The sequence below is a fragment of the Chrysemys picta genome, chromosome 15, assembly GCF_011386835.1.
Source record: "Chrysemys picta bellii isolate R12L10 chromosome 15, ASM1138683v2, whole genome shotgun sequence".
Taxonomy (NCBI): domain Eukaryota; kingdom Metazoa; phylum Chordata; order Testudines; family Emydidae; genus Chrysemys; species Chrysemys picta.
The window spans coordinates 12,518,747-12,544,369 of record NC_088805.1 but is presented as its reverse complement, the minus strand read 5'-3'; the positions used below and the strand labels follow the sequence as shown (position 1 = coordinate 12,544,369).

The 25,623-nt window shown below is 46.6% G+C and overlaps 1 protein-coding gene across 6 annotated transcripts in view; it reads right to left on the bottom strand.

Moving 5' to 3' along the window:
• LOC101946569 (sodium/glucose cotransporter 1-like) overlaps positions 1–25,623 on the bottom strand; it is an 83,662-nt gene that overhangs the window by 16,586 nt on the left and 41,453 nt on the right. For all 6 annotated transcript variants that reach the window (XM_042841622.2, XM_042841621.2, XM_065568342.1 and 3 more), the window contains exons 3-12: positions 21,471–21,575; positions 18,468–18,527; positions 18,017–18,121; positions 9,151–9,256; positions 8,858–8,938; positions 7,703–7,923; positions 6,565–6,700; positions 5,822–5,929; positions 3,664–3,814; positions 2,844–3,012 (exon numbers count right to left, since the gene is read on the bottom strand). In XM_042841622.2, the coding sequence (XP_042697556.1) occupies positions 2,844–3,012; positions 3,664–3,814; positions 5,822–5,929; positions 6,565–6,700; positions 7,703–7,923; positions 8,858–8,938; positions 9,151–9,256; positions 18,017–18,121; positions 18,468–18,527; positions 21,471–21,575 (1,242 nt within the window). The remainder of the gene's footprint in view (positions 1–2,843; positions 3,013–3,663; positions 3,815–5,821; positions 5,930–6,564; positions 6,701–7,702; positions 7,924–8,857; positions 8,939–9,150; positions 9,257–18,016; positions 18,122–18,467; positions 18,528–21,470; positions 21,576–25,623) is intronic.

Sequence of the window (25,623 nt, the reverse complement as noted above, 5' to 3'; positions counted from 1 at the left end):
AGGGTTCACTTGGGAGAAATTTTGGCATTTCATCCACCCATCCAAGTAAAGTCAGTTTTCTCAAAACCCCATGGTGGTGAGATTTCAAATGGGAATCATTCATCTCCACCTGCCTGTGAAAAAGCCAGTTCCCTTGTGGGACCTTCATAGTGTCCTGGCTGCCCTTATGCGGGTTGATTGAAATCTCTGTTCTCTGTCCCTCCATATGAAAAGACAGCCTTCCCTATAGATATGAGATCTACAAGAGTATGCAAGCTGCAGACCTTAATGGCAGAGCCCCAGTACATACAGTTTTTCAATGACAAAGTAGCTTTATGGCCGCATCCAAAAAATTTCTAGAAAGTGGTTTCGTAGTTTAATCTTAACCAAATGGTTTATTTACTGATGTTTTCCTAAACCACACTCCAACACAGATAAACAGTGCCTTCAGTTGTTGGATACAAGGCAATGGTTGGCATTCTACCTCGACTGTACTAAACAGATGAAGCAATGCCCGAAGAGGCTTATCTCCTATGCACTTTGAATGAAGGAACAGGCGATTTCTGGGCACATAGTTTCCATGGATGACTTCTTGCATTCCATCTGCATATGAAATAGCTGAGACTGTGCCTCCACAAAGACTGTGGGTTCATTCGACGAGGGCCCAAGTGATGTCAATAGCACTGATCGGTGATGGTTCAATATTGGACATTTGCAGGGCTGCTACCTGGTCTTCTGTACATACTTTTACCAAGCGTTATGCAATTACCACTCCATCTACATCAGATAAAACTTCAGGAGGGCAGTCCTGCAATCATCTTTAAGTATATTCCAAGTTCAACCTCCTATGAGTACAGCTTGTGAGTCACATGAGTGGAATACACATCTACAACCATTTGAAGAAGAAAATATAGTTACTTACCTATATTGTAACTTGTTCTTCAAGATGGGAGGAGGGAAATGCATATTGCATGACCCACCTTCTGTCCCCTCTACATCCAAGTTTCTACTCTTGACATCCAGTGTGAAGAAATTGAGGGGGGATTGGGGCAGCACCGCCCCTGTGAGTACTGCTAAGCAAAGTTCTCCAGCTTTGGTGCAATGGGCACGTGCACACCTGAGTGCAATATATGTTCACCCACATTTTGAAGAACAACAGTTACAATACAGATAAATAACCATCTTCTCCCATCTTGACATATGCCAATAAGATTGATAACTATACCCTGCCCCAGGTCTTGGGTGATATTTTTTGGCCGGTGTTATGCAGACAAGATAATCATAAAAGGTCCTTTCTGACTTTAATAACTATGAAGAGAGTAAAATCCCCTGCCCTTACAACACAGCTCACATACAAGCTGTTTTTGAAGTCTGGAGAATGTCAGATGAGTACCTAGCATTATCTGAACCAAAACCTTTGAACCTTCAGAGCACTGTTCTTCCTTATCCACGTGTTTACTCTGTCTGTCGCTCTCTATTCTGAATATCGTAAATATAAACAAAATATACAGAGCCAAATTCACTTCTGAAGTAAACAGGTGCAGCCCTATTGACTTTAATGCAATTGCACCCACTTACACCAGCAGTAAATTTGGCCTATATGCTAAAAGGGATACAACTAATGACAGTGGTACAGAATTATAAATCCTGCTGGAAACTTTCTAGTTAGAACAAATTTATTATTAAATGGTCAGAAAAAAAATATCACAAAAAAGTATTGGAATAAGACAAGATGAGACCCTCAATTTATCATAAAAATAAGAACTTTTCAGAAAAGTCTAATCTTGGATACTAAATAAATATCGGTCCATGATCCAGGCAGTGCTTCAAATCTCTGTGACTTTTATTTGTTCCCAGTATTTATTCTAATTAAGACTGCGCTTTTGACCAAATGCTGAGAGTCTTACTAGTTCTTAATCCACTCTTACTCAGGCAAAATTCCAACTGAAATCAGTGGAAGACTTCCCTGAATAAGGACTTCAGGATCCGAGCCATTAACCATGAGGTTCACCAAGCAGTGACTGGAAATGGAACATCCCTGATTAGGAAGTATCTAAGCACTAGTAGTATATTCACCAATGTCCAGAGAAAGAGTAGTGTTAGAAAGGAGTCAAAGTAACTAGAAAGCGCCAATCCCAAATGGAAACAGTGTTATATTGTTTATCTATTGGCTTTCCTCACCATCGCATCTGTGCATCTCACAAACATGAATGAATTTATCCTCATGGGGACCATCGGCAAGTATTATCCTCAGCATTACAAGTGGGGAAATCGAGCTACAGAGCTATTATTGGAGTGATTTTCAGAGGTGCTGAGCGCACAGTTCCCACTGACTTCTGAGGGAGTTGTTCTGAGTGCTCAGCACCTCTGAAATTCAAGCCAGCAGTGACCTGCCTAAGTTCTCACAGGGAGTCTGTGGCACAGCTGGGAATAGAACCCAGATCTCGTGAGTTCCAGTCCAGCAGCTTAACCACAGGACTTTCCCCTTCCTTGTTGAAGCCTACAGAACCCACGGAGAACCTAGAAGGTTGCATTAAAGCACTATTTCCCAGAAATCATCCCTTCAGCACAAGTCACAGTGAAACAGTAGGTGGTTCCAGCTTCACAGCTGTCTAGGAGCCAATGAAGTCCATGCACATTTACATGTATGTGGTGGAAGGGGAGTATGAGGATTCCTCAACTGAGCTAAGAGCCCCTCAAGCATTCTGCTTTGGAACCTCAGGCACTGGCCTGTAGCAGGAATAGCCTCAAAGAAAATGAGAATCAAATGCATTGAAACTAAGAAAGGGCAGTTGTCCCAGTGCACAGATGAATGTCTTTTGTGAACTTCTGCGCACACAGCTCTTCTCCTAGCCTGTACTCACCTCCTCATTGACCCTCTTACAGAAGATAGCAAGCAGGAAGACAGCAGCAATGGGTGGCCCCAGGTAGCTGGTGATAGACTGTATATAATCAAAGAGCTGCCCGCTCTGAGCTGACTGCACCACAGGAATCCAAGCAATGCTGATACCAATTAAAGCTAAAATAAAGAACCTGCAAATACAGCCAATAAAAAAATCTGTTAGCCACCTATTTATAAACATCAATCAGAAATACAGAAATCACAATGAACCAATCAACAATTTAACAAGTCATTGTGTTATTCAACCAGCATTAAAACAGGAGCAAAAATAACAGTAATCAACCATCAGCACTGGGGAAAAAGACCAACCGGCAATGAAATCTCACCCGATCCATCAGCTCTCAGTCAATTCAAAATGAGAACTCTGCTCCCAAACAATAAATCAATAAGTCACAAATAAACACAGCAATCAATAAAACAGCAGAGAGAGATGAATAAAAGAGAAATCAGCGCATAGCTAGTGAATATTACTGATGCTGTAGCTTTGTCTAACTGTCATCTTGGAATGAAATTTAAATAGATCCCCTGGGATATCTGTAGGGAATAGACACCTCAGATTAATCTTTAAATAAGAAACATGGCTGGAAACTACCCCATTGAATATCGAGAAAGACACATGAGATTAAGCAGTCAAGCCACAAGAGGTCACTGCTGCATCATATGCATTCAGTGAACGGTTGTTCATCAAGGCACTTAAAGATGAACTTGGAAGGGTGCAGTCTGTGATGGCTCCAATATTTCATTAGGTTCCTAATGCTGGGAAGGGGCGCAGTATCACTTACCTTCCAGCCAGCATGAGCTCTCTCTCAGTTGCCCGGGATCGTATTTTGGTGTAGATGTCCATGGTGAACAGAGTGCTAGCACTATTAAAAATGGAAGTCAGGGAGCTCATGAGAGAGGCCAACATGACTGACAACATCAGACCTCGCAAACCTGAAACACAGAGAGAGACACCACCTGAGCTGGGGAGGGTCAGTCACTGGGAAAGCTACCATAAGTGACATCTCTTTGAGTGCATGGTCTGACCTCCCCCAACCCAGCTATCTGTTAGTAAATGAAGCATGCCCAGCTTATGACAACTTCATGGTACCCTACTGCAGATGGAAGGTAATGGTGCCTTTTAGGTCAGGAAGCACAACATTTACAATACCACATAATACCCAGGCTGGGCTGTTAGGAGATGGATAATGCCTGTGTGTATTTACTCGGATAGGAGATCCTTGTTTGCAATGTCAGGGGTAAGAGACACTCCCAGAAACGTACAATCTTGTCATTTATACTGCCTGATTGGACTCTGGGTCAGTGGGAGAGAAAGAACACTGCCCAGGAATTGCCCCTAGAGGGTACATGATCGAACAGCATTATGATACTCAAGGGAAGATACCAGCATTACAGGAGAGGACTCCACAAGGCATAGCAAAACCAATCAAGGGAAGCGGTAAGAAACCCAGACATTGATAATCAGAGGTCTACCTAATAGGGAAATGTCAGTGATCTCAATTCTCAGTCCCTGATCCAAACTCAGCTTGCAGTTACGACAGGGTAAACTTTAAAAATTTATTCTAGATTTAGATCTTAAAGTCAATGGCCCCTTGTGACCACTCGACCTTTTTGACCCTAGCTCACAAACGAGGCTCGGATGCAATGGATGATCATTTCCTCCTATCGGAGAGAAATGGCAGGTTCCCACTGAGCTGCTGATGGCTGACAGCTGCTGCTTCAGTTTATAGGTCTAAGCTGCTTTGGATCTCATTGAAAGCCACGCTTTTCATCTTGGCATTACACATCCTCCACCCTCCACAAAGCCCTGCTGCCTTTTATTGAATTTAACTTGAGGTGCTATCTTTTGTCAGGGCAACTGTCTGTCCCTTCTCTGTACAGACCTTCCTACTCTCATATTTCCCTGGCCATCTTTCCCTTTGCCTTCTGTGCTCACATCCCTGCGTCTAGCAGGCTACTTCTTCAGCTCTCTTCTCTTGTAACCCTTCTCCTTAACGGTCTGAGGCCAAACCCAGCTGCAGCACTGTCTAGCAGTCTCTTCCCAGGGAGGGGCAGTCTTCTCAGCATGCACTGAGTTCTCAAATGTTCCCTGCTGTACCCTTCTAAAATCTGCCAAACTCAGAGGCCCCGGCTTGGCTCTCCCAGCTCCTCTTCCAGGAATGATGCGACTTTTCTACAGTGAGAGACTGTTGCCAGTGAGAAGTGAGGAAAACAGACCTCAGGCTGAGTCCTGCACAAGCAGCCTCCCTCAGGTAGCTTATCCTAATTCAGACAGCGGAGAAGCAGCCCTCCTAAGTCTGCACAAACCCATCCCTTCTTAGTGGTCCATTTGCAAACCACAGGCATAACATGAAGGCCTATACTTGTCTGCAGAAGTTTCTTGTTTTTCCTTGTATGTATGCCTATCTCCCTCCAGAGGTGCATTGTTCTGCAAAATTGAATAGGCCTTTTAATGTACCAATGGCTGTGCACCAGGAGGGCTGTACTTTCTCTTCCCAGCCCAGTGAGGTTAGCAGAGGAACTGCAAGTACATCCCCAGAGATCCTGGCAGAAGCAGCTTCTTAGTAGCTGGCAACTGTAGGCCAGATTTACCCCCTCACAAGGCCAACGCCAGCAGCGTCTTATTGGCTCAGGTTTGCAAATAAGCAAGATTGTCATGGCTAGTCTGTAACCATCTGGCATCTATGACATAATGCATGGCATGTATAGGAATATACTGTGTATATTGGAACGATCTAGGGCCTACAATAGCTGAGCCCTGATAACTCAAGGAAGTGGTGTAGTACTTTAATGATGTCAAATCGACTAAATGAGAATGCAGGCCCCTAGTTCTGGTAGCCGAATTCCAGCTCTGGGAATCTCTCCCCCACAACACCCAACTTCTATTAATCTGCCATCCATGTCTTTCCCACAAAAACACTATCACAACCAGCATCTTACCATTCGGCATAAGGTCCACCACCATTTTTGGATAAGCAACGTTTGAACAGCCAACTTTGGTGCCACAGTATTTCTCACATTCTGAGGGCACGACACAAGCCACCATATCTGAGAAAAAGATAACAAGACAGGGTTACCTGGGGTCATAGCAGCAAGTTACCCAAAAATCAAGAGAACTTCCCAAACCCATCTCCATGCTAAACCACTGGATTTATTTGCCTGATATTCCCTTGGCTCTACAGCTGTGGGAAGGAATTCCATTCCTGCATCACTTCTTTCCTAGCTGGGGAATAGCGATGGTGCTGAGGTCAAGCCACCAAAACTGCATGCGCAGAATTGCACAGGAAGTCGGGACTGAATAATGTGAGGACTACAAAATCAGGGCTCAGGGGCCAGGGCAAAGTTAGTGTGTGCTCTGAAAGGCCCTCTCCTGCTCAGACCACCTGCTCTCCTCCGTTGTTGTACACACAGCTCAGTGGAGAGGGAAAAAACCAACTGGTATTGTGCTCACACTGACTCTGCAACTCCTGTTCTGCACCAGGGGCAGTGGAGCCCTGAGCAGGGGACAGAGAAAGAGCAGTAGCTTCTTATTTTGTGGGAGCAGCTGGTGTATGCATGTCTTTTGGGGGTCTGAGTGAGGAGAGGAGCTGAAGGAGTGGAGGGGAGGAACAGTGAAGAGAAAACTGAGTGGGGCTGGAAGAGGAGTGAGAAGAGAATGAGGGGGCTACAGTACTAGGTCTTACCTGTGTACAGAATTCGACTGATCATCCCAGGCATCACCATCACAAACATGGGCAGCAGCTTCAGGTACCCACACATGACACAGCCGGCCTTCACATGGGACATGTTCTTGGCTGAGAGGCATCGCTGAACAATAACCTGTCAATGAGACAGTAGATGTGAATGACTCCAGCTTTGTCACCCACACACGATGCCGGGCACACCAAGGCACCAATGAGACTCTTTAAACTGTGTTCCAATTTGCCCTTTCCCATAATTAGAAAAACAAAAGGGCACTTGAAGGCCTTAGAACAAGTCTAAATGGATAAAAGGAAACACTTTTGTCCAGTGTACGTTTAACCTGAGAGACTCTCTGACACCAGATATTATTGAACCAAGTAGCTTAGGAAGATTCAAAAGGGATTAGACATTTAAATGAATAAGAACAGCAGACACAGTTACACTAGCTAGGATACAAATTATAAAGGCTTTCAATCTGATCACCAGCTGGGGGTTGGAAGAATACATGGTATGCAATACTGCACAATTACAATAGTACATTCTCCTTCTGAAACATACCAGTTTGATAATTTTTGGAGACTTGAAGGACTGTTGACCTAAGGAAAGGAAAGGAAAGGAAAGGAAAGGAAAGGAAAGGAAAGGAAAGGAAAGGAAAGGAAAGGAAAGGGATGGACAGTCCCCCAGCCTGGCACGGCGGGACTGACATACACAGACCATCGGCCCAGCATTTTTTATGCAAGGAGATTCCAGCAGCACACATACAAGATACACCTAGTACAGCTGGATGGGAAGCCAGGTCTATACCCAAATTGATAAAGGTCATTATATTTATGTCGATGTCCTATTAAGATGCCCACATTTGAAAACTAGATCCTCAATGTTCATTTAACAGGTCACAAGAAAGGGAGCAAAGTATCACACACAAGGCATCTGCTCAGCATGGCATGCAAAGGGTAATAAAGGAACACACACACCCCACTGACTTAACATAGAAAGGGCTGAGCATTTAAAAGCTACAGAGAAAAATCATCTTGCCCTAAGGAGATAAAGGCATGGGGGGTGGGGAGGGAGAGAGATCAGTCCAACTACACTGCAAATTATAGAATGCTCTGAATTTCCCAGTTGTTGCCTTTACACTACCTGATCTGTGCACCAGTACCACAAAGCGAGGATGCTCAAGCCAAAGGTAAGCCCCGGCCATGGCAGGTCTCCAGTGATTGGGTCTCGGAAGATGTGGAAAGAATCTGCCCGAGGGGTGTAGCATTTTGGGTCAATGTTAATGTTTCCATATGAGGTGTTTCCTGGAATTGCATTCATATATTTCTCCATAAAGGCCTCATATCCTCCTACTTTGGCAAATGCTGAAAAACAACAAAGATGCTTGAAATTCCTGATGGAATGGAAGAGTCCCAGGAGAAAACTCCATGCTATCAGTGTGACAAACCTGCCCAACAGAGATCAACATTGTCAGAAGACATCAAAATATGTGCTATGAACACTCGCAAAAGCAAGGAGCCACAGTGACTTTCCTTCTAAAGATTCCTTTATACTCCACTGTCCTTCGCATGCCCCAGATGCCTGCTTACACCTGGCCAGAAAGTATAATGTAGGTATAATATCTCCAGGCTGCCTGACCCAGGTGAGGACCAGAGGCAGAGTCCACCAGATGAAGTCAATCCAAAATGTTTATTGTGAAGCAGGGGGACAACTTCATTTAACTGAAAAGCTTACGAAGAGGAAGACCAAGCAGTAAGAAACTACAATGTAAGGGAGAGGAAATTACAGCTTCACAGGGCTCCCTGCCTTTACTACCTCCTCTTGATTAATTATGTAGGCTGACCCCTAAATACAGGGTTCTGTTTCACAGGTGGACTGCATTTTAGTACCTATGTGATCTTGTGGATATCCAACCTCTTATTCACAATCACATGGCCCACCTCCTCTGCCACTCTCAATGTCATCCCTATGGTAACTACAGAACTTGCATAAATATTTAATGTATTTGAGCTTTCATCATGCAATTTAGCAGCTGGAAACAAGGCACAGCCATACTGTATGTCCAACCAGCTTCCCACTTAGCACCAGACGTCCATGGACCATGTGTTGAAGGAGCAATGGTCAGGATGACAATAGGGCTTAGCAATGCGGCTCTCCCCTTTTCCCCAGCAAATACATGAAGCAATTGGAGCGCCTCAGCTGTTAACCTGTCAGGACTCCACAGTGCTGGATCCACTTCCACAGGACACTGGGGGCTGTAGCTGATCATTCCAGCTCTCGTCCATCAGATTTACTCACCAAATCCTGTGAGAATAAAGGATCCCACCAGCATGATGATGGTCTGTAAAGTGTCTGTGTAAATCACAGCAGCAAGGCCACCTAAGGCAAAGAAAGGCCAGAAAAATGTGTGAGCCCCTCTGCTAATGCCTTAGTGGGAATCACCTCTCCTTGTCCCCTTCTCCCTCTCATGCACATACACCTCTCCCCTTTCGTGCTCTCATTTCTTCCCACTTACACCCCACTCCCCTTTTCATCTTTCTGGATCCCCTTTGAACTTGTTTTTAATTTAGCTATCTGTTCCACAAACTCACCTGTGATCGTGTAAAGACCAGTAACAGCCAGCAGTATGATTATTGCCAAATAAAGATTTAGCCCCATGGCCATTTGGATAAATATAGCTCCAGAGAACATATCTGCCTAATAAAAGGAAAGACCATTTAGGGAATGCTTAAGATATCATCTCTATTGATATCATCTCTTTCCCCCCATTCCCCCAAGCACTGCACTGCAGAAAAGAATAAAAGCACATGCAAAATAAAGACAGATCTTGTCTCCTTGGTTGCCCAGACCTGCTTTATTTTAACTGCCAGTGGATTTTTGAAGTTCACTTCTTTGTTTCTGCAGTTTTTACAATGGTTTCCAGAAATCTGTCAGTGATCCATCCTAGCCAAATCTGGCTACCCACCTCTTCCGGCCTGTGACTTTATGTATGCGAAAACAGTTCAACAAAGTTCTTAAATCCCAGACCATCCAAGTCTTTTGATAACCTTTGCATTATATCCAGGAAGAGTTTTGTTTAATAACTCTTTTGTCTTTATTTATGTCAACGCTATTCTTCAAGCCTCACCTTTACAGTGCAACACAGATGCTTGGTATGACTGGTCTGCCTAGTTGAGGACAAACAGGAATCAAAGATGACACCTTATTTTACACAAATTCCATGAATATCTGTCAAAGTAATTAGCATTCAACTGGTCAGCTGGAGAAACAATTAGGTCTTGTAATGACATGGATTTTGCAACTTCGTGAATACGGCCTGGGATTTTAGTTACCAACACATCTGCACCAATGCAAACCCCTAAAGTAGACATAATTTGAAATCAGGGTAACCAATTCCCAACAAATTCATGACTCATCAGTGTAATTCATATCTCTATTAGGGGTTTGCAACAGTGCAGCATGCTGCACCAGTGCTAAAGGGGGGGGGGTGGATTTTCCAAAGTGCCTACATGCCTTAGGAGCAGATGTGCCATTGAAAGTCAGGTCATTGAATTTGTGCTCCTAAATCACTTAGGTGCTTTTGAAAATCTGATCCTAAAATCCCAGGGCAGACAAGGCTTAAGAGGGCTGTTTAGTCCTCAGCTCTACTAGATTTTAGGGCAAACATTTATTCAAGGAACACAGGGAGTGCCATCTAGTCAGGTATTCTGCCACAAGGAGAGGGGTGATATAAGTCATGCATCTGGCTAACTGTGCCATGCTGTGCATAACAACACTACTTAGCACACATTACCTTTAAAGTGCTTTACAGTCAGTAAGTAACATATCCTCATGACTCCCCAGTCAGCCTGGCAACTGAGTATCATCCTCCGCATTTTACAAACAGGGAAACTAAAACAAAAATACTCAGGGGCAAATCCATTCCACAGCACTCAGCCTGAGTAGCTGGGCAGATGCTGGAGGAAGAAAACCTCTCCCCCAGGCCACTGAGGAAACTTCTCCTTGAGACTGTCACCACCTCAACCCCCCCTTCACCCCTCCTGCCTACAGGGCAAGGAGGAGACCCGTACAGCTGCAGATGCTGCAGCCCTGCTCCCACCACCAGCCACTGCATGCTTACATGCAGAGCCATTGTGGAGCCAAGGCCGGCTCCAGGAACCAGCCTACCAAGCATGTGCTTGGGGCGGCACCTGGAGAGGAGCGGCGCTCCGGCCCGAGAGCAGGGCCACGACCTGGCTCGCCGCCCTCCCCCCTGCACTCCGGACGGCCAGGGAGCGGGGTCCCGCCAGGATCTCCGCCCTCCTCCCGGCGCTCCGGCTGGTCGGGGAGAGCGGGGCCCCGGCCGGCCTCTCCACCCTCTTCCTGGCGCTCTGGCCAGGCTCGGCGCCCTCCGCTGCTGCGCTCCCCGCCGGAGGGCGGGGGGAGCCTTTTTTGCCTGCGGCGGCGAAAAAGCCAGAGCCTACCCTGTGTGCAGCTGAGCTGTGCACCACACAGGGTGTGAAACACATGCACGGTCCCACCAACAAATTCCGCCTCTGCCTTTGCCATCTGCAGCCATGGAGGCTGGGGCTGGGTTAAGATGCAGGAATTCATAAAGCTTAATCCCACAGGCTAACTGTGAACCTATGCTGCTCTCTATGGGAGAGGATTCATTCCTGACCCTCACAGCTGATCAGTTTATGCCCCAAAGCTTGAGGTTAATTTATTTTTAGTATTACATGGCTACAAATATTACTGGTCATAAAACGATCCCGCAAGGAAACATAGTTAATTATTTAACATCCTGAGCAATATGTAAACTCCTTGGATTTGCTGAATGTTTCCTTGTTATGGATACAATTAAAACGTTATCATATCTCTGAATGTACTAAATCTTCTCCATGCAAAAAAATCACTCCAGAGCTATTCACACATCATTCAGGAAGCACATGGCAAAACTATTAATGATAAGAGTGTCCTTTTACAACTACCATTACAGCTAAAGAATTCCAAGGAACTCTTGTAACGCATTCAGAAGGTTTTTAATTCCTTCTGATTATGGGGGAGCATCCAGGTACTTGTTTCCAAAGATACCTAGTCTTAATTTAATCAGTTACTGGTCACCAATGCCTTGCCTAGATGATTTTCTTAAAATTGCCCACCATTTCTACCATGGGTACAGCTCCACTGGTGACAGCAATGGAAGAAGCACTAGTGGTTTTCAGCCAGGGCCGGCTCCAGGCACCAGCCTACCAAGCATGTGCTTGGGACGGCACCTGGAGGGGAGTGGCGATCCGGCCCGAGAGTAGGGCTGCGACCGGGCTCGCCGCCCTCCCCCCGGCGCTCCGGCCAGCCGGGGAGAGCAGGGCCCCGGCTGGGCTCTCCGCCCTCCCCCCCGGCGCTCCGGCTGGGGAGAGTGGAGCCGTGGCCAGGCTCTCCGCCCTCCTCCTGGCGCTCCGGCTGGTCAGGGAGAGCGGGGGCCCCAGCCGGGCTCGGCGCCCTCCACTGCTGCGCTCCCCGCCGGAGGGCTGGGGGCGGCGGGAGCCTTTTTTGCCTGGGGCGGCAAAAAAGCCAGAGCCGACCCTCTGTGCAGCTGAGCCGTGCACCACACAGGGTGTGAAACACATGCACGGTCCCACCAACAAATTCCGCCTCTGCCTTTGCCATCTGCAGCTATGGAGGCTGGGGCTGGGTTAAGATGCAGGAATTCATAAAGCTTAATCCCACAAGCTAACTGTGAACCTATGCTGCTCTCTATGGGAGAGGATTCATTCCTGACCCTCACAGCTGATCAGTTTATGCCCCAAAGCTTGAGGTTAATTTATTTTTAGTATTATCTTAGTTTGCATGGCCACAAATATTACTGGTCATAAAACGATCCCGCAAGGAAACATAGTTAATTATTTAACATCCTGAGCAATACGTGAACTCCTTGGATTTGCTGAATCACCTTCCGAGTTCACCTCTTCTGCCTCCCAGTTACATTATTTACTGCTAATGTTTCCTTGTTATGGATACAATTAAAACGTTATCATATCTCTGAACGTACTAAACCTTCTCCATGCAAAAAAATCACTCCAGAGCTATTCACACATCATTCAGGAAGCACATGGCAAAACTATTAATGATAAGAGTGTCCTTTTACAACTACCATTACAGCTAAAGAATTCCAAGGAACTCTTGTAACGCATTCAGAAGGTTTTTAATTCCTTCAGATTATGGGGGAGCATCCAGGTACTTGTTTCCAAAGACACCTAGTCTTAATTTAATCAGTTACTGGTCACCAATGCCTTGCCTAGATGATTTTCTTAAAATTGCCCACCATTTCTACCATGGGTACAGCTCCACTGGTGTCAGCAATGGAAGAAACACTAATGGTTTTCAGCCAGGGCCAGCTCCAGGCACCAGCCTACCAAGCATGTGCTTGGGGCGGCACCTGGAGGGGGTCGGTGATCCGGCCGGGGAGAGCGGGGCCGCGACCGGGCTCGCCGCCCTCCCCCCGGCGCTCTGGCCGGTCGGGGAGAGCGGGGCCCCGGCCGGGCTCACCGCCCTCTTCCCAGCGCTCCGGCTGGTCGGAGAGAGTGGGGCCCCGGCCGGGCTCGGCGCCCTCCCCTGCCGCGCTCCCCGCCGGGGGGCGTGGGGAGACTTTTTTGCCTGGCACGGCAAAAAAGCCAGAGCCAGCCGTTTTCAGCTACCTGAAAGCTACCATGGCAACAGCTCACACAGCGCTGTAGGCTCATGCAGCAGCTGACTGATTTAAGCTTCTCTATTCTGCTACTGCAGAATTCATCTTGGTTATGGGAGCCCCATGGAGTCAACCCTGACAGCCTGGAGTTTCCTAGGGAGCAGTGGAACAGAGCCACAAAACAAGATGGGGGGGATGACAACAAAAAATACACAAAACAAAAACAAAAGAGAAAAGAGGCAGAAAATGGGCAAGAAAAAGGAGAGACGGCAGCAAATTCTGCAAGGGAACATGGAAAAAGGGGAGCCCATTGCTAGTGCATCACACAGGGGAGGAACTGTGCCCAAAAAAGGAAGGGAACCTCTGCAGCAGAGAAACTATGGAACATAGAATATTACACATTGGGCAAAACCCCAACAATCACATGTAAAAGTGATACTGCGGAGATACAAATATGAACTGCACTGGGTGTCAGAGTGACCTTGCACTTTATTTCAGCTTCAGCCTTGGCAGCCACAATGCCCTGATGTGCTTTGATCATTAAACTGAGAACTTCATCAAAAGCCAGCCCCCTTGGAAGCTACCAACTCCCCCAAATTCTAAATTCCCAAAACAGAATTATTAATTAAAAGATTTGCATACAGGGTGTCGGTCTGCCAATTATGAACCACCCTATTTAATTCCCATACAGAGGATAACCACTCATGGTAGTTCATGGGATGCTCTCCCAGAGACTGATTAATATTGTTACGGGCGTTATTCCAATTAGTCCCGGCTGGAGAATATTCACAGTGTTGTTAAACACCATTCTCCCTAATCTATAGACTTTGGGGAGAGCATTCTAAGCATCTTTATCAACAGTCATTTGTAACACATTAATTAAAATCTCCCTGATAAAGATGATACAACCCTGCCTGTTATTTTAACCCTCCTAGCAAGCAGAATGATGAAATCAACTGTGTTCATATTCCAATAAACTGGTCTACAAAGATTAATGCTTCTATATTGGTCAGGGGACATTAGTTATATTTCCTTCTCCATCTGAACTTTCCTTCTCATCTAAGCTTTCCTCTGGACTGGTACCCAAATTCCCCTGACAAGACCCTGCTCTTCCAGGTCTTCTGGTGGTAGCAGGTAGCAGCCCTGATATTAGCCTTCCTCCCGGAGAACCTGTTTTCTGTTCCTTCTTTTTCTTACCTCCACCAGCTGCCACAAACAACGCTAACTTAGGGCTTTCCCAAAAGTTGTGTAACCCTGAGCCAGCCATCACATTCCAAATCACATTCCTGGTAATAAACTTCCCAGCCATCCTTCTCAGGCAGGCCCAGATAAGGAGGTTCAGAGGGGTAACCCCCAAGACCAGCTGCTGCCATTTGCCCTCTTAATACCCAAAGCTATTCTTGTGGACCCTCTTGTTCTGGCCTACACTTATTAGGATCAACCAGAGTGCCTTGATATGCTGTGGTGAGCTGTTCTTCAACCACTCTGTAGGCACTTTTAAGGTCCTCTGCCTGCCACAGTAACCCCTGCTTCTCTCTTTTCTCTCCCTCACCTCCTCCCTCTCATGTTTGCACTTCCTTTTTAGGCTTTTCCAAGGTATGAACTAGGGACATATTAAGGTTGCTTTTCCATCTGATGTTTCAATTTCTTATTCTGTTCCCTCATCTTCTAAACTTTACAACTGAGCCATACATACTATCAGTAGATAGTCCATGGCTGTAACTTTTATGTCTTAAGCTTTACCTTTCCAGTCCATTTCAGTCTGGAAATCTCTCTCACACACATAAATCCAGGGGTCAGCTACATAATTTGTATCTAATGCAAGTGAACCACCCCCATGTTCTGAAATATGGAGTCCTTTATAAAGAAGTAGTGACCTGTCAGCTGATATTTCTTTCTTTATGCTCCAGTGTTGTGACGTGTCGCAGTTTTGGTGTTTCGTTATCAGTAATGTATTATATCTTATTAATTAATTAATCTCCTGCCCCCAGAAGGTGCCCTGCTGACAGGCATCCTGGGTGTGTTTCAAAATGCACTTAGGCCTGTGAGCATTTAGAGTTAAAATTTCTGCACTGCCACTGCTTTCATAGAATCATAGAATATCAGGGTTGGAAGGGACCTCAGGATAATTAGGCCACAACCCTGCCTTAACTGGCCCAAACTGATACAACAACTGATGTGCAATACCTGGGGTTCCAAATTGTAATAATGGCTTGTGTTTGATCATTAATTAAATGAGACATCAAATAATAAGATCAGTTGGTTTATTAATCAAAGATTAGACATCTAGGATTAATCAGCACAATACAGAGAGGAAAATCACTAATCCAGGGTCCAGTGTCTGTCAGCTCCACTGGTCCAATTTATTTTACAATTCTATCTGTTATTTCCTCTTGGTTCTTTCTTCACAGTGTTTAGTTTTGTAACTATGATTATCCAATCAAAGACAAATGTCATATTCCATCATACCCTACATTTCAGTTTTAACCTGCTTAACAACATGTTTTTAACCAGTCATTTCATTTTGTCCTTTGTGATTTGGAATGTCTTATACATTGTCCAATCATATGTTATAATCACAATGTGAATCATGGCTCCTCGTACATTTCCATTGTATAAGCCCTTTCTTTTCATTTCAGTTACAACTTCATTAGAGAATCACAGGAATAAAAAACAACTTTAAAAATAGGTTATGAAACTAGGTCACACACAACCATATTTTCACTCTATAAGTAAGGCTACGATTATGTCACGGAGATCACGGAAGTCATGGAATCTGTGACTTCCATTGACCTCCGTGACATTTTCTGCCCCAGGGCTGGAGTTCCCAGTGAGCCCCTCCCCCCCAGCTCCCAGCCCCCGCCCTGGTGGAGGGACCCTGCAGATGCCCAGATGCCCCAGCTGAGCAGCTGCAGAGCGTCCCTGCTGCCTGCCATGGCTGAGCAACTGCAGGGTCCCCCTGCCACAGCTGGACAGCTGCGGGGAGCCCCCGTTGCCTGCTGGCTGGGCAGCTGGCGGACCCTGCTGCATACCAGCCGCGGCGGGGGGGGGGGGGGGGGCCTGCAGGTGCCCAGCGGTGGCGGGACCCTGTAGCTGCCCAGCGGAGGTGGGCAGGAACCCCCTGCAACTGCCCAGCCATGGCCACCGGCTGGGGGACCCTGCAGTTCCCAGCTGCCCTGGGGGCGAGGGGACCCTGCAGCAGCCCAGCCCCACAGGCAGCAGCGCCCGCCCACCGCAGAGGTGGGGGACCCGGGAGCCCCAGCAGCAGTGGGTGCTGAACCCGCCTACCCCTTTTGTCAGGGATATTTTTAGTGAAAGTCAGGGACAGGTCACGGGCTGCCGTGAATTTTTGTTTATTGCCCATGATCTGTCCCTGACTTTTACCAAAAATATCCATGACAAAAACTTAGCCTTATCTATAAGCAATATAATAATCTACCTACTAGTAATTCTTTATCATCTTCTCTTAACATAAGTCCCATAAAGCTTTACAAAATAAAGCCAACAGCTTCATAGGCAAGGGATGCTTGGAGTCCTATACCTATGTGCTCACAAAACCATGCCCAATTAAATGGATGCAACATTTCCAATTACAGCTACATATAAAACACAACAGTTATGTTGACAGCTCCTCACAGAAGTAAATGCTACAGAAATGAAAACGCCAAAAAGCCAACTTGGGGGTTTGCCACAGACCCAGCCTATTTAATTTGTAACCTTGGTAAGAATCAATTATTGTAAGAGTGTGAGAATGAGAGCAAAAGGCCAGCTCTTTTAGGTTACATTGGACTATTATCACTCAGCTCCTATGCAGAGAGCAAAGAGTAACCTTCCATGGCAACTGCAGGAAAACAACAGAGCCAGGTCTGCCTGACCTGTGGACTTGGCTGGAAACATGATTTCAAAAGGAGGCAGAAAATCACAACGTCCTTCACCACTGCAATGTCCTTGATAGCCACAATTCATAGCTCAAACTGATCCACAGACAGGCTATTTCCTCTTCCTTCCCTTCCTCTCCTTGCACTTTCCAACTCCTTTACTTTCTAACCCCATCTCTCTTCTCCCCACCTGCCTTCCTCTCTTTTCTCACTTCGGCTTCATTAGTACAAACAGGTTGCAAGTTCAGCTGAGAATACGGATGGAAGGATGTGTGGGAAAGTGGGAACAAAAACCCATTCCTTGAAAGCCCAAGGCCCCTTTTCTCCCACTAGAGCCAAAGAGAGTTACTCATACTCTGGGGCAGGAGAATTTGGCCCAGGAGTCAGAATGGGGGACTTTCGAAAGAAGGCTCTAAAACAAAATGCTGAAAATGGCGTGGGTGAATGTTCCTGGGTAAGCAGCAGCAATTGTTGCCCTTGGGGGACAAAGGCAGAGAACCGGGTACTAAAATTCTGATAGTTTGGGACCTTCTCTTCAGTTTCTGTCACTGACGCCGCAGATGGCGCATACAGTATATAGTACAAAGCTCCAGCCAGCCTAGCCTGTTCCAGAGGGGAGCCCACATGGAAACGAAATCCCGGAAAAAGAAAGCTAAATCATAACCACCATCTAGAGAAAGAGTCCCTTGGTACAAGCCAACAGGCACAGACACACAGAGCTGTAGAGCGGATTTGGATGGTCAGCACTGCTCGATGGAAGAGTGACAACATGGAAACAGATTTTTACCTACCTAGAGTCCAGGCAACAAATGAGAGAAGTGAACTACACGTGTAGAGAGATTTTATGTGAGCATAAAATAATAATACAGATAGGAACTTCACTTAGAATAGAGGAACTAGAAAAGCTTAACTCACCGAGACCTTGGTGAAAATATAGAGGAGCAGAGAAAGGACTGACAGATACATCTGAATCCGTCGGCCGCCAAAGCGCTTCTTGAGATACTCTGGCATCGTCACCACCTGCAGAGGGAGAAGAATTCACACTATGAGCAAAAGACAACTACCATAGGGGGCAGAGGCTCTTCTGTCCAGATACCACACTGATGAATGCACTAGAAATGTAGATGGCCTCCAAGAAGCACAGAAAGACACTGTCAAATGCTCCTCATGTCAGGATCTCAAAGCCACAGAGACCTCCTTGTTTAATACATAAAGGAGCAACTTGTATCAAGTCCCTGTCACATTCAGGTCTCTACTCCCACTGAGAATGGTTTTGTGATGATGCTAGACCCACAAACACAGCAGGCTGAAAAAGAAAGATTAAAACTGGGAACAATAAAAGGAATAGCCTAGTGTTTATACTTACCCCAGCCCTGATGTAGATGGGTACAAACAACCAGCCAAGAGCAAATACAATTATCAGGGCCTGTAACCAAGGAAAGAACAGCTGAATTAGCCTGTGGTCCTGTCACCAGCACTTTCCAAGGCCACGTATCTGGCTGCAGTGAGTAAAACAGTGGCCAGTGCAGGCACCCCGGCCTCATTCTTTCTATTTGTCCGGCATTTTACAGTTGGAACTCCAGGGGTGAAGTCCCGGCCTTACTGAAGTCAATGGTAGTTTTGTCTTTGACTTGACTGGAACTCGGATTTCACCCCAGGTGTCCAATAGAAGCACCTGAGGAAGAGCCCCCCACTGCAGCAGACTTACTGGAGTATCAAAGAGAACATTGCTTCAGCATTTTCCCATGTCTGTCCGAGGAGAAATACGTTTGTCGTGTGTCTAACACTGCTCTTAACATTTCCTTTGGTTGCACTGTCCCACTGCAGCTCCACTAGTAGTAGCAACTACCAGAGCATTAGTGTACCCTGGGCACAGGTGCTTAAACCACTGTTTCATTAGTCGTGCCCAGAGCAGATCTAGACAACATGGTGTTTTAAACAACAGAAGCCCCCAGAAACCTCTCTGTGTTGGCAGATTCACCATTGCTACCACTGGGAAATGTTAAGGAAGTCTAGGGATGTCACCCCAGCCCCCTTTACTAGCCCCTCCATCCAGTCTCCAGGCAGCCACCGGCACCAGGAAACATTCCACTAACAAATCCAAGTGTGTTCTGAACAAGTCTCACTTGTGACTAGCTTTGCTTCTCCAAGGTGTTGACAGCAGAGCTTACTTCCATACCCATGTCACCCACCAGACTAGCCCACTGACCTGCCTTCTGCAGTGGGAGTAGTTATAAGGTGCCCTTATACATTATCAGACATATAATACTCTCATATTTGGGACTATATACTGTAAAGTATGGTAGCTCTGCTATACTACATACTGTATATTCTGTGCATCAGATATTTTATTGTAGATTGTACATTCATTTTTCTTACTTAAACGTTAGCGATTTGTTTTATGCAGACTTGTGCACATTAAAACAAATATAGAGCTAAATTCTGCTCTCAGAACTGCACTCTAGATCTCTCATCCACATGCTAGTTTATCACCTCTCTGAAGTTCTGCTCATAGATCAAGCATAGGACATGCCAGAGATACTGGGCACCATGCTGCTCTCACTTCCATCCATGTACATCAAGAGTAACCCCACTGAAGTCAATGGAATTACACTGACACAAAGGCAGTATAAGTGAAAGCAGAATCGGGTCCAGTTCTCTCTCTTGCTAACAGAATCAGTGTGGATCCCAAAGCAGCATTTTCCCATGTATATTAGCATGTTTATCAGTTCCATTGTGTTGTTCGTATTGTAATGAGCGAACTAGCTGGCTTCTGTGTGCGTGCGTGAACATGTACATCACTGTCCTCTACTTGACTTAATCAAAACCTCTCAACTGTGTGTCTTAGGCTGCATACTGCTACCAACTAATGGAGAGCTCTTTAGCTCACATGGCAGAGGATCCTGAAAGAGGATCCCGGTTCTATCCCTTCAGATGTCATGAAGTTCCAAGTAACCTTAGTGTGGAGCCTGGATTTGTTTCAGCATCATCAGAAAATAAAAAAAAGCGAGAGTTTAAACTAACGGATTCCAACGTGTGCGTGTCTCTAAGCGAGCGTCTACTCCCCCATGCACAAAGAAGTTGCAATCTCTATGGGGCTCATTTCATACCCGCACACTTCTATTTTAAATAAACCTAAGGGCCACATGCTTCCCTTGATGATTCAGACCAGATTACAGGGAAACACCAAACCTCCAAGATCTTTTGTGGTGTTGCATAAACTCCTTTGTGAAGTGCAACAGCCAGGGGCATGGCCACTATTATTCCAGAGGCTGAGGATCCAAGGGAAAGAGCTAGATCCCAAGGCTCTTGGCTCATTAAAGTTCTCTCATGACCAGATCTTCCTGGAGCAACCAGGTAAACAGCAGTCTGCTCCAGACTCCATGCTGCCAGGAACTGACCTCCTAGTGGCTATGTCCCCAATTCCCCGCCACGGAGTACTGATGGTGGAGAAGCTACTGCTGTTCAGGGCAGCGGTAACGTGATGCAAACTGCACCTTCAGACTGGCTGACCTGAAAGGAGAAATACAGCATAAAGGGGCTGTTCCCCAACTCCTGTATCTCCTCCCGGTCGCACATACATCCATGGAGGGCTACAGGTAAAATTGACTGAGGAGAGGGGACACGTTACCTTTCGTCTCAACTCTCTCCCCCAGATCCTTTCCCAAACCTTTACGGTTCTTGTGCCACACTCCAGGCAGTAGTCGTAGTACTTTTAATCAAGTGAGGTGTTTGGTTATAGGACAGGGGTCTGCCCCCAGCAGACTGAGAACAGACCAGCACTGATGGTGCAAGCCTCTGCACTCCTTCGCTGCTGTCTCTTAGTGAGAGGGAAATGAGAGGGCAAGTAGGGGGTGAAGGCAACCCTAAATCCCTCACTGCCTGGAGGAAAGCAAAATACTCCTTTCCCCCCTAATCCCAAAGCAAGCTCTCAGCAAAAATGATACAGATGAGATGAGAAAAGCTGTCCTTTCTCCCTGATAGCTGGAGATGTTGTTTATAAGTATTTGAAAAGCAATCAAAGGACAAGGATAGAATGGAGGAAATCACCAATATATTGAGTGAGAGAGAGAGAGAGAGAAACAAACACCTCTGTGGAAACTGGTTTCCTAATATAGTAATGGCCTTTTCTTCTCCCATTGACTGGGCTGCAGGTGGGAGTGGGGAGAGAGACTGGGGGAATGGGAATCGACACAAAGTGTTCTTGTGGTGGGTGGTTCTGCCAGTCGCCAGCCCTGGGGGAGGCAGGTGCCGCTGGGTGAGGGCTCTGACAGCATTAGAGTGAATTGGATTTTTAGATAATGTGGGCTCACCTGATCTCTTTGGATACCCCCAAGGGTACAATTTTATTGACATGTGTACCACTTACGTTCCATTCAAATCCTGCAATGGCGATTCCTGCAGCCGCTCCTGTGCCTGCCAAGCCCACAAAGTGCCCACTGCCAATGTTACTGGCAAACAGAGAAGCACCAATCTGGAAACGGAGAGAAGAACAGACGGGTCATCAATCCTGGGCTCAGGCCTTGGCTAAAATAAGAGCTGTATTTGTGACCAAAAAAAAAAAAGTGCTTATTTGGTGTTTTGAGATTTCCTGTTTGCCGTCACTATGGGACCTGATTGCCTGATTTCCCCTCTTAAAACCCAACATTGCAGCCATCATCCCTACAGACAAGGAGGACTGAGCAGGACATCACATATTAACTCATCCAGAGGGGACACTGGTGAATGATAATACTCCCTTCTCCAACTAAGGTGAGCACGTGGCCTCCACCCATACAGAATTTCAACTCTTTGGAGAACATTTCCAACTAACACGTGGGTGATGTATAGCAGAATGAGCAGCCAATAATCTTGGCTAGAGGTCCGGGAAGCTAGCACAAAAGGCTGATGTCACACATCTAAGCTGCTCCAGGGACAAGAGGCTGATTCATGAAAATAAGATACATCTCATTGGGCGAAAGATCCATAAGCCTTACGGCTGGCTTGTATCTCCAGTGGGAGAAGCACCCTTTTTGCACTTGGTTTGCTTCCATCAAGGGACAATAGGTTACCTGAATGGGACTCTGGGAGCTGCTATGGTAGGTCCAGCTACTGGCCCAAGGGTGCAGTACATGCGAGTGACACATGTGCATACAAGGAATGTTGGTATCTCTAAAACCTGTAACATCCTGTATTGATCCCACAGACTGAGTAACGGGGAGAAACAGGAACTGCTGATATGTACGGATCGAAGGAAAGAAAGAAGTTAGTGCTGGATTAAAAATAAGACAGAGATTCACAAAAGGGAGATCATAACTATGTAATCCTTCTGCCAGGATTGGCGGCAGCAACAAAGGACAGGTTCAATATCTAGAGGTTCCTCTTAACATTACAAAACAGAACCAGCTTGAGCCCCCATCCAGAAATCTTGGGAAACAATATACTACCCACCCCTGGGAGCCCCTAGAAGGTAATACTTCCCCACTTGCAAGCACTGAGTCTGAGTATAACAAAAGAAAACTTTATTAAGAGGAGATGAAATACAGCATTAATCTGGGAAAACACAGCAACAATTACTCAAAAGTATGCTAACCAAAAGTAAGCACTGGCCCCACATTGTCTTGAGCAGTAGACTTTTGCCTCAGCTTCCCACCTTGTGGTGTGAAAGTCCAATAAACAAACGCCTATTTAACAAACCATTCCCCTTTTCACTCAGCTGCCCTCAGCTGACAAATGTGAGTGGGGTGCAGCGAAGTCCCAGAGTCCAGGGCTGTGTTCAGGTGGGTTCACCTCCTGCCCCCAGGCTCGTGGGATGGGTGAGTGATGCCTCTGCTCACCACTGTCACTGTTGCTGCACACCACTGTGAGGGCTAGTCTTTACTACCCGCCCGGATCGGCGGTAGAAAATCGATCTCTCGGGGATCGATTTATTGCGTCTCGTCGGGACGTGATAATCAATCCCCGAATCGATGCGTGTACTCCACCAGCCCAGGTAGGAGTAAGCGCTGTCAACAGGGGAGCCGTGGCGGTCAATTTGCCACCGTCCTCACAGCGGGATAAGTTGGATCAGATACGTTGAATTCAGCTACGCGAATAGCGTAGCTGAATTTGCGTATCTGAAATCGATCCCCCCCCCCCCCCCCCCCGTAGTGTAGATGTAGCCTGAGCCTTTGACCAAGAAGAGCCAGCTAAAACCAATGTCCTAAACAGCCTGATGCTAATACAAGTTTGCCAGGTCTCAAAGGGGCTGATATGTTGTGCGCTGTGCCTGTTTGTTTCCAGCAGCGAGGTTGCATGTGAAAGTCAACACCAAAGACAGAAACTGTATTTTCTATCTTTGCTAATTTTTCCTCTCCCATTTTTGGGTGTGTTTGTCTTGCTTTGTCTTCTAGGAAATGGGACTGGACTTTAAATAACAACTCCAGCCCATCTCAGCTAACTTCCCCTCTTTCCCCGCCCCAAAAGACAGTTATTACTGTCTTTAATGCCATCTGAGGTCTGGTCTACACTACGAGTTTAGGTTGACTTTAGCAGTCTTAAATCGAATTAAGCCTGGACATGTTCACACGACGAAGCCCTTTCTTTCGACTTAAAGGGCCCTTTAAACTGGTTTCTTTACTCCACCTTCAACGAGGGGATTAGCGATAAAATCGGCCTTAGCGGGTCGGAATTGGGGTCGTGTGGACGGAATTCGACGTTATTGGCCTCCGGGAGCTATCCCACAGTGCTTCATTGTGACCGCTCTGGACAGCACTCTCAACTCAGATGCACTGACCAGGTAGACAGGAAAAGCCCCGTGAACGTTTGAATTTCGTTTCCTGTTTGCCCAGCGTGGAGAGCACAGGTGACCACGCAGAGCTCATCAGCACAGGTAACCGTGATGGAGTCCCAGGATCACAAAAGAGCTCCATCATGGACCGAACGGGAGGTACGGGATCTGCTCGCCATATGGGGAGATGAATCAGTGCTAGCTGAACTCTGTAGCAGTAAACAAAATGGCAAAATATTAGAAAAGGTCTCCAAGGCCATGAAGGACAGAGGCCATAACAGGGACGCACAGCAGTGCCGCGTGAAAATTAAGGAGCTAAGGCAAGCCTACCACAAAGCCAGAGGGGCAAACGGAAGGTCCGGGGCACAGCCGCAAACATGCCACTTCTACGCGGAGCTGCATGCCATGCTAGGGGGTGCAGCCACCACTACCCCAACCGTGTGCTATGACTCCTTCACTGGAGAAACACACAGAGAAGCGGGTTCGGGGTACGAGAAAGATGAGGATGAAGATAATGTAGATAGCTCACAGCAGCAAGGAAGCAGAGAAACCGGTTTCCCCAACAGCCAGGATATGTTTATCACCCTGGACCTGGAGCCAGTAACCCCCGAACTCACCCAAGGCGTGCTCCCAGACCCTGAGGGCACACAGGGGACCTCTGGTGAGTGTACCTTTGTAAATATTACACATGGTTTAAAAGCAAGCGTGCTTAATGATTAATGATTAATTTGCCCTGGCAATCGCAGCCAGTACAGCTACTGGAAAAGTCTGTTAACGTGTATGGGGATGGAGCGGAAATCCACCAGGGACATCTCCAGAAAGCTCTCCTTCATGTACTCCCAAAGCCTTTGCAAAAGGTTTCTGGGGAGGGCTGCCTTATCCCGTCTGCCATGGTAGGACACTTTACCACGCCAGGCCAGTAGCACGTAGTCTGGAATCATTGCATAACAAAGCATGGCAGCGTATGGTCACGGTGTTTGCTGGCATGCAGACAACATCCATTCCTTATCGCTCTTTGTTATCCTCAGGAGAGTGATATCATTCACGGTCACCTGGTTGAAATGGGGCGATTTTATTAAGGGGACATTCAGAGGTGCCCCTTCCTGCTCTGCTGAACAGAAATGTTCCCCGCTGTTAGCCACGCGGTATGGGGGGAGTGGTGAAGTGATCATCCCCGATAATTGGGTGTGGGGGGGAGGGGGGTTAGTTGGGTTTGTGCTGCATGTTAACCCGGAAACCGTAGCCCCTCCTTTTACATTGCAAACCCATTTTAAATGGCCAGCCCAACGGGTGCTTGGTATGGGAAATGAGGGCACTACTGTTTGAAACCATTCCCACATGTTAAGAAGGTTAAAACCCAAAAGACTGTGGCTTACCATGGCTGCCTGCAAGCCAAAATCTGTTGCCTGGCACTGCGTGAGTGATCTCTCACAGCAAACCGGCAGGCCCTCAATATAAGAGGAAAAATGCGACCTTGTAACGAAAGCACATGTGCTGTGTAATGTGAACAGCAAAATTTAACGTGAAAGAGTGTACCCATTGTTCTCTAAAATGTGTCTTTTTTTAACCTCCCCTCCCTTCTCCTCCACCAGCTGCAAATTTTTCTCCTTCACAGAGGCTAGTGAAGATTAGAAGGAGAAAACGGTGGATTCGGGATGATATGTTCACGGAGCTCCAGATGTCCTCCCACGCTGAAAGAGCACAGCACAATGCGTGGAGGCAGTCAATGTCAGACTACAGAAAAGCACAGTATGAACGAGAGGAGAGGTGGCGG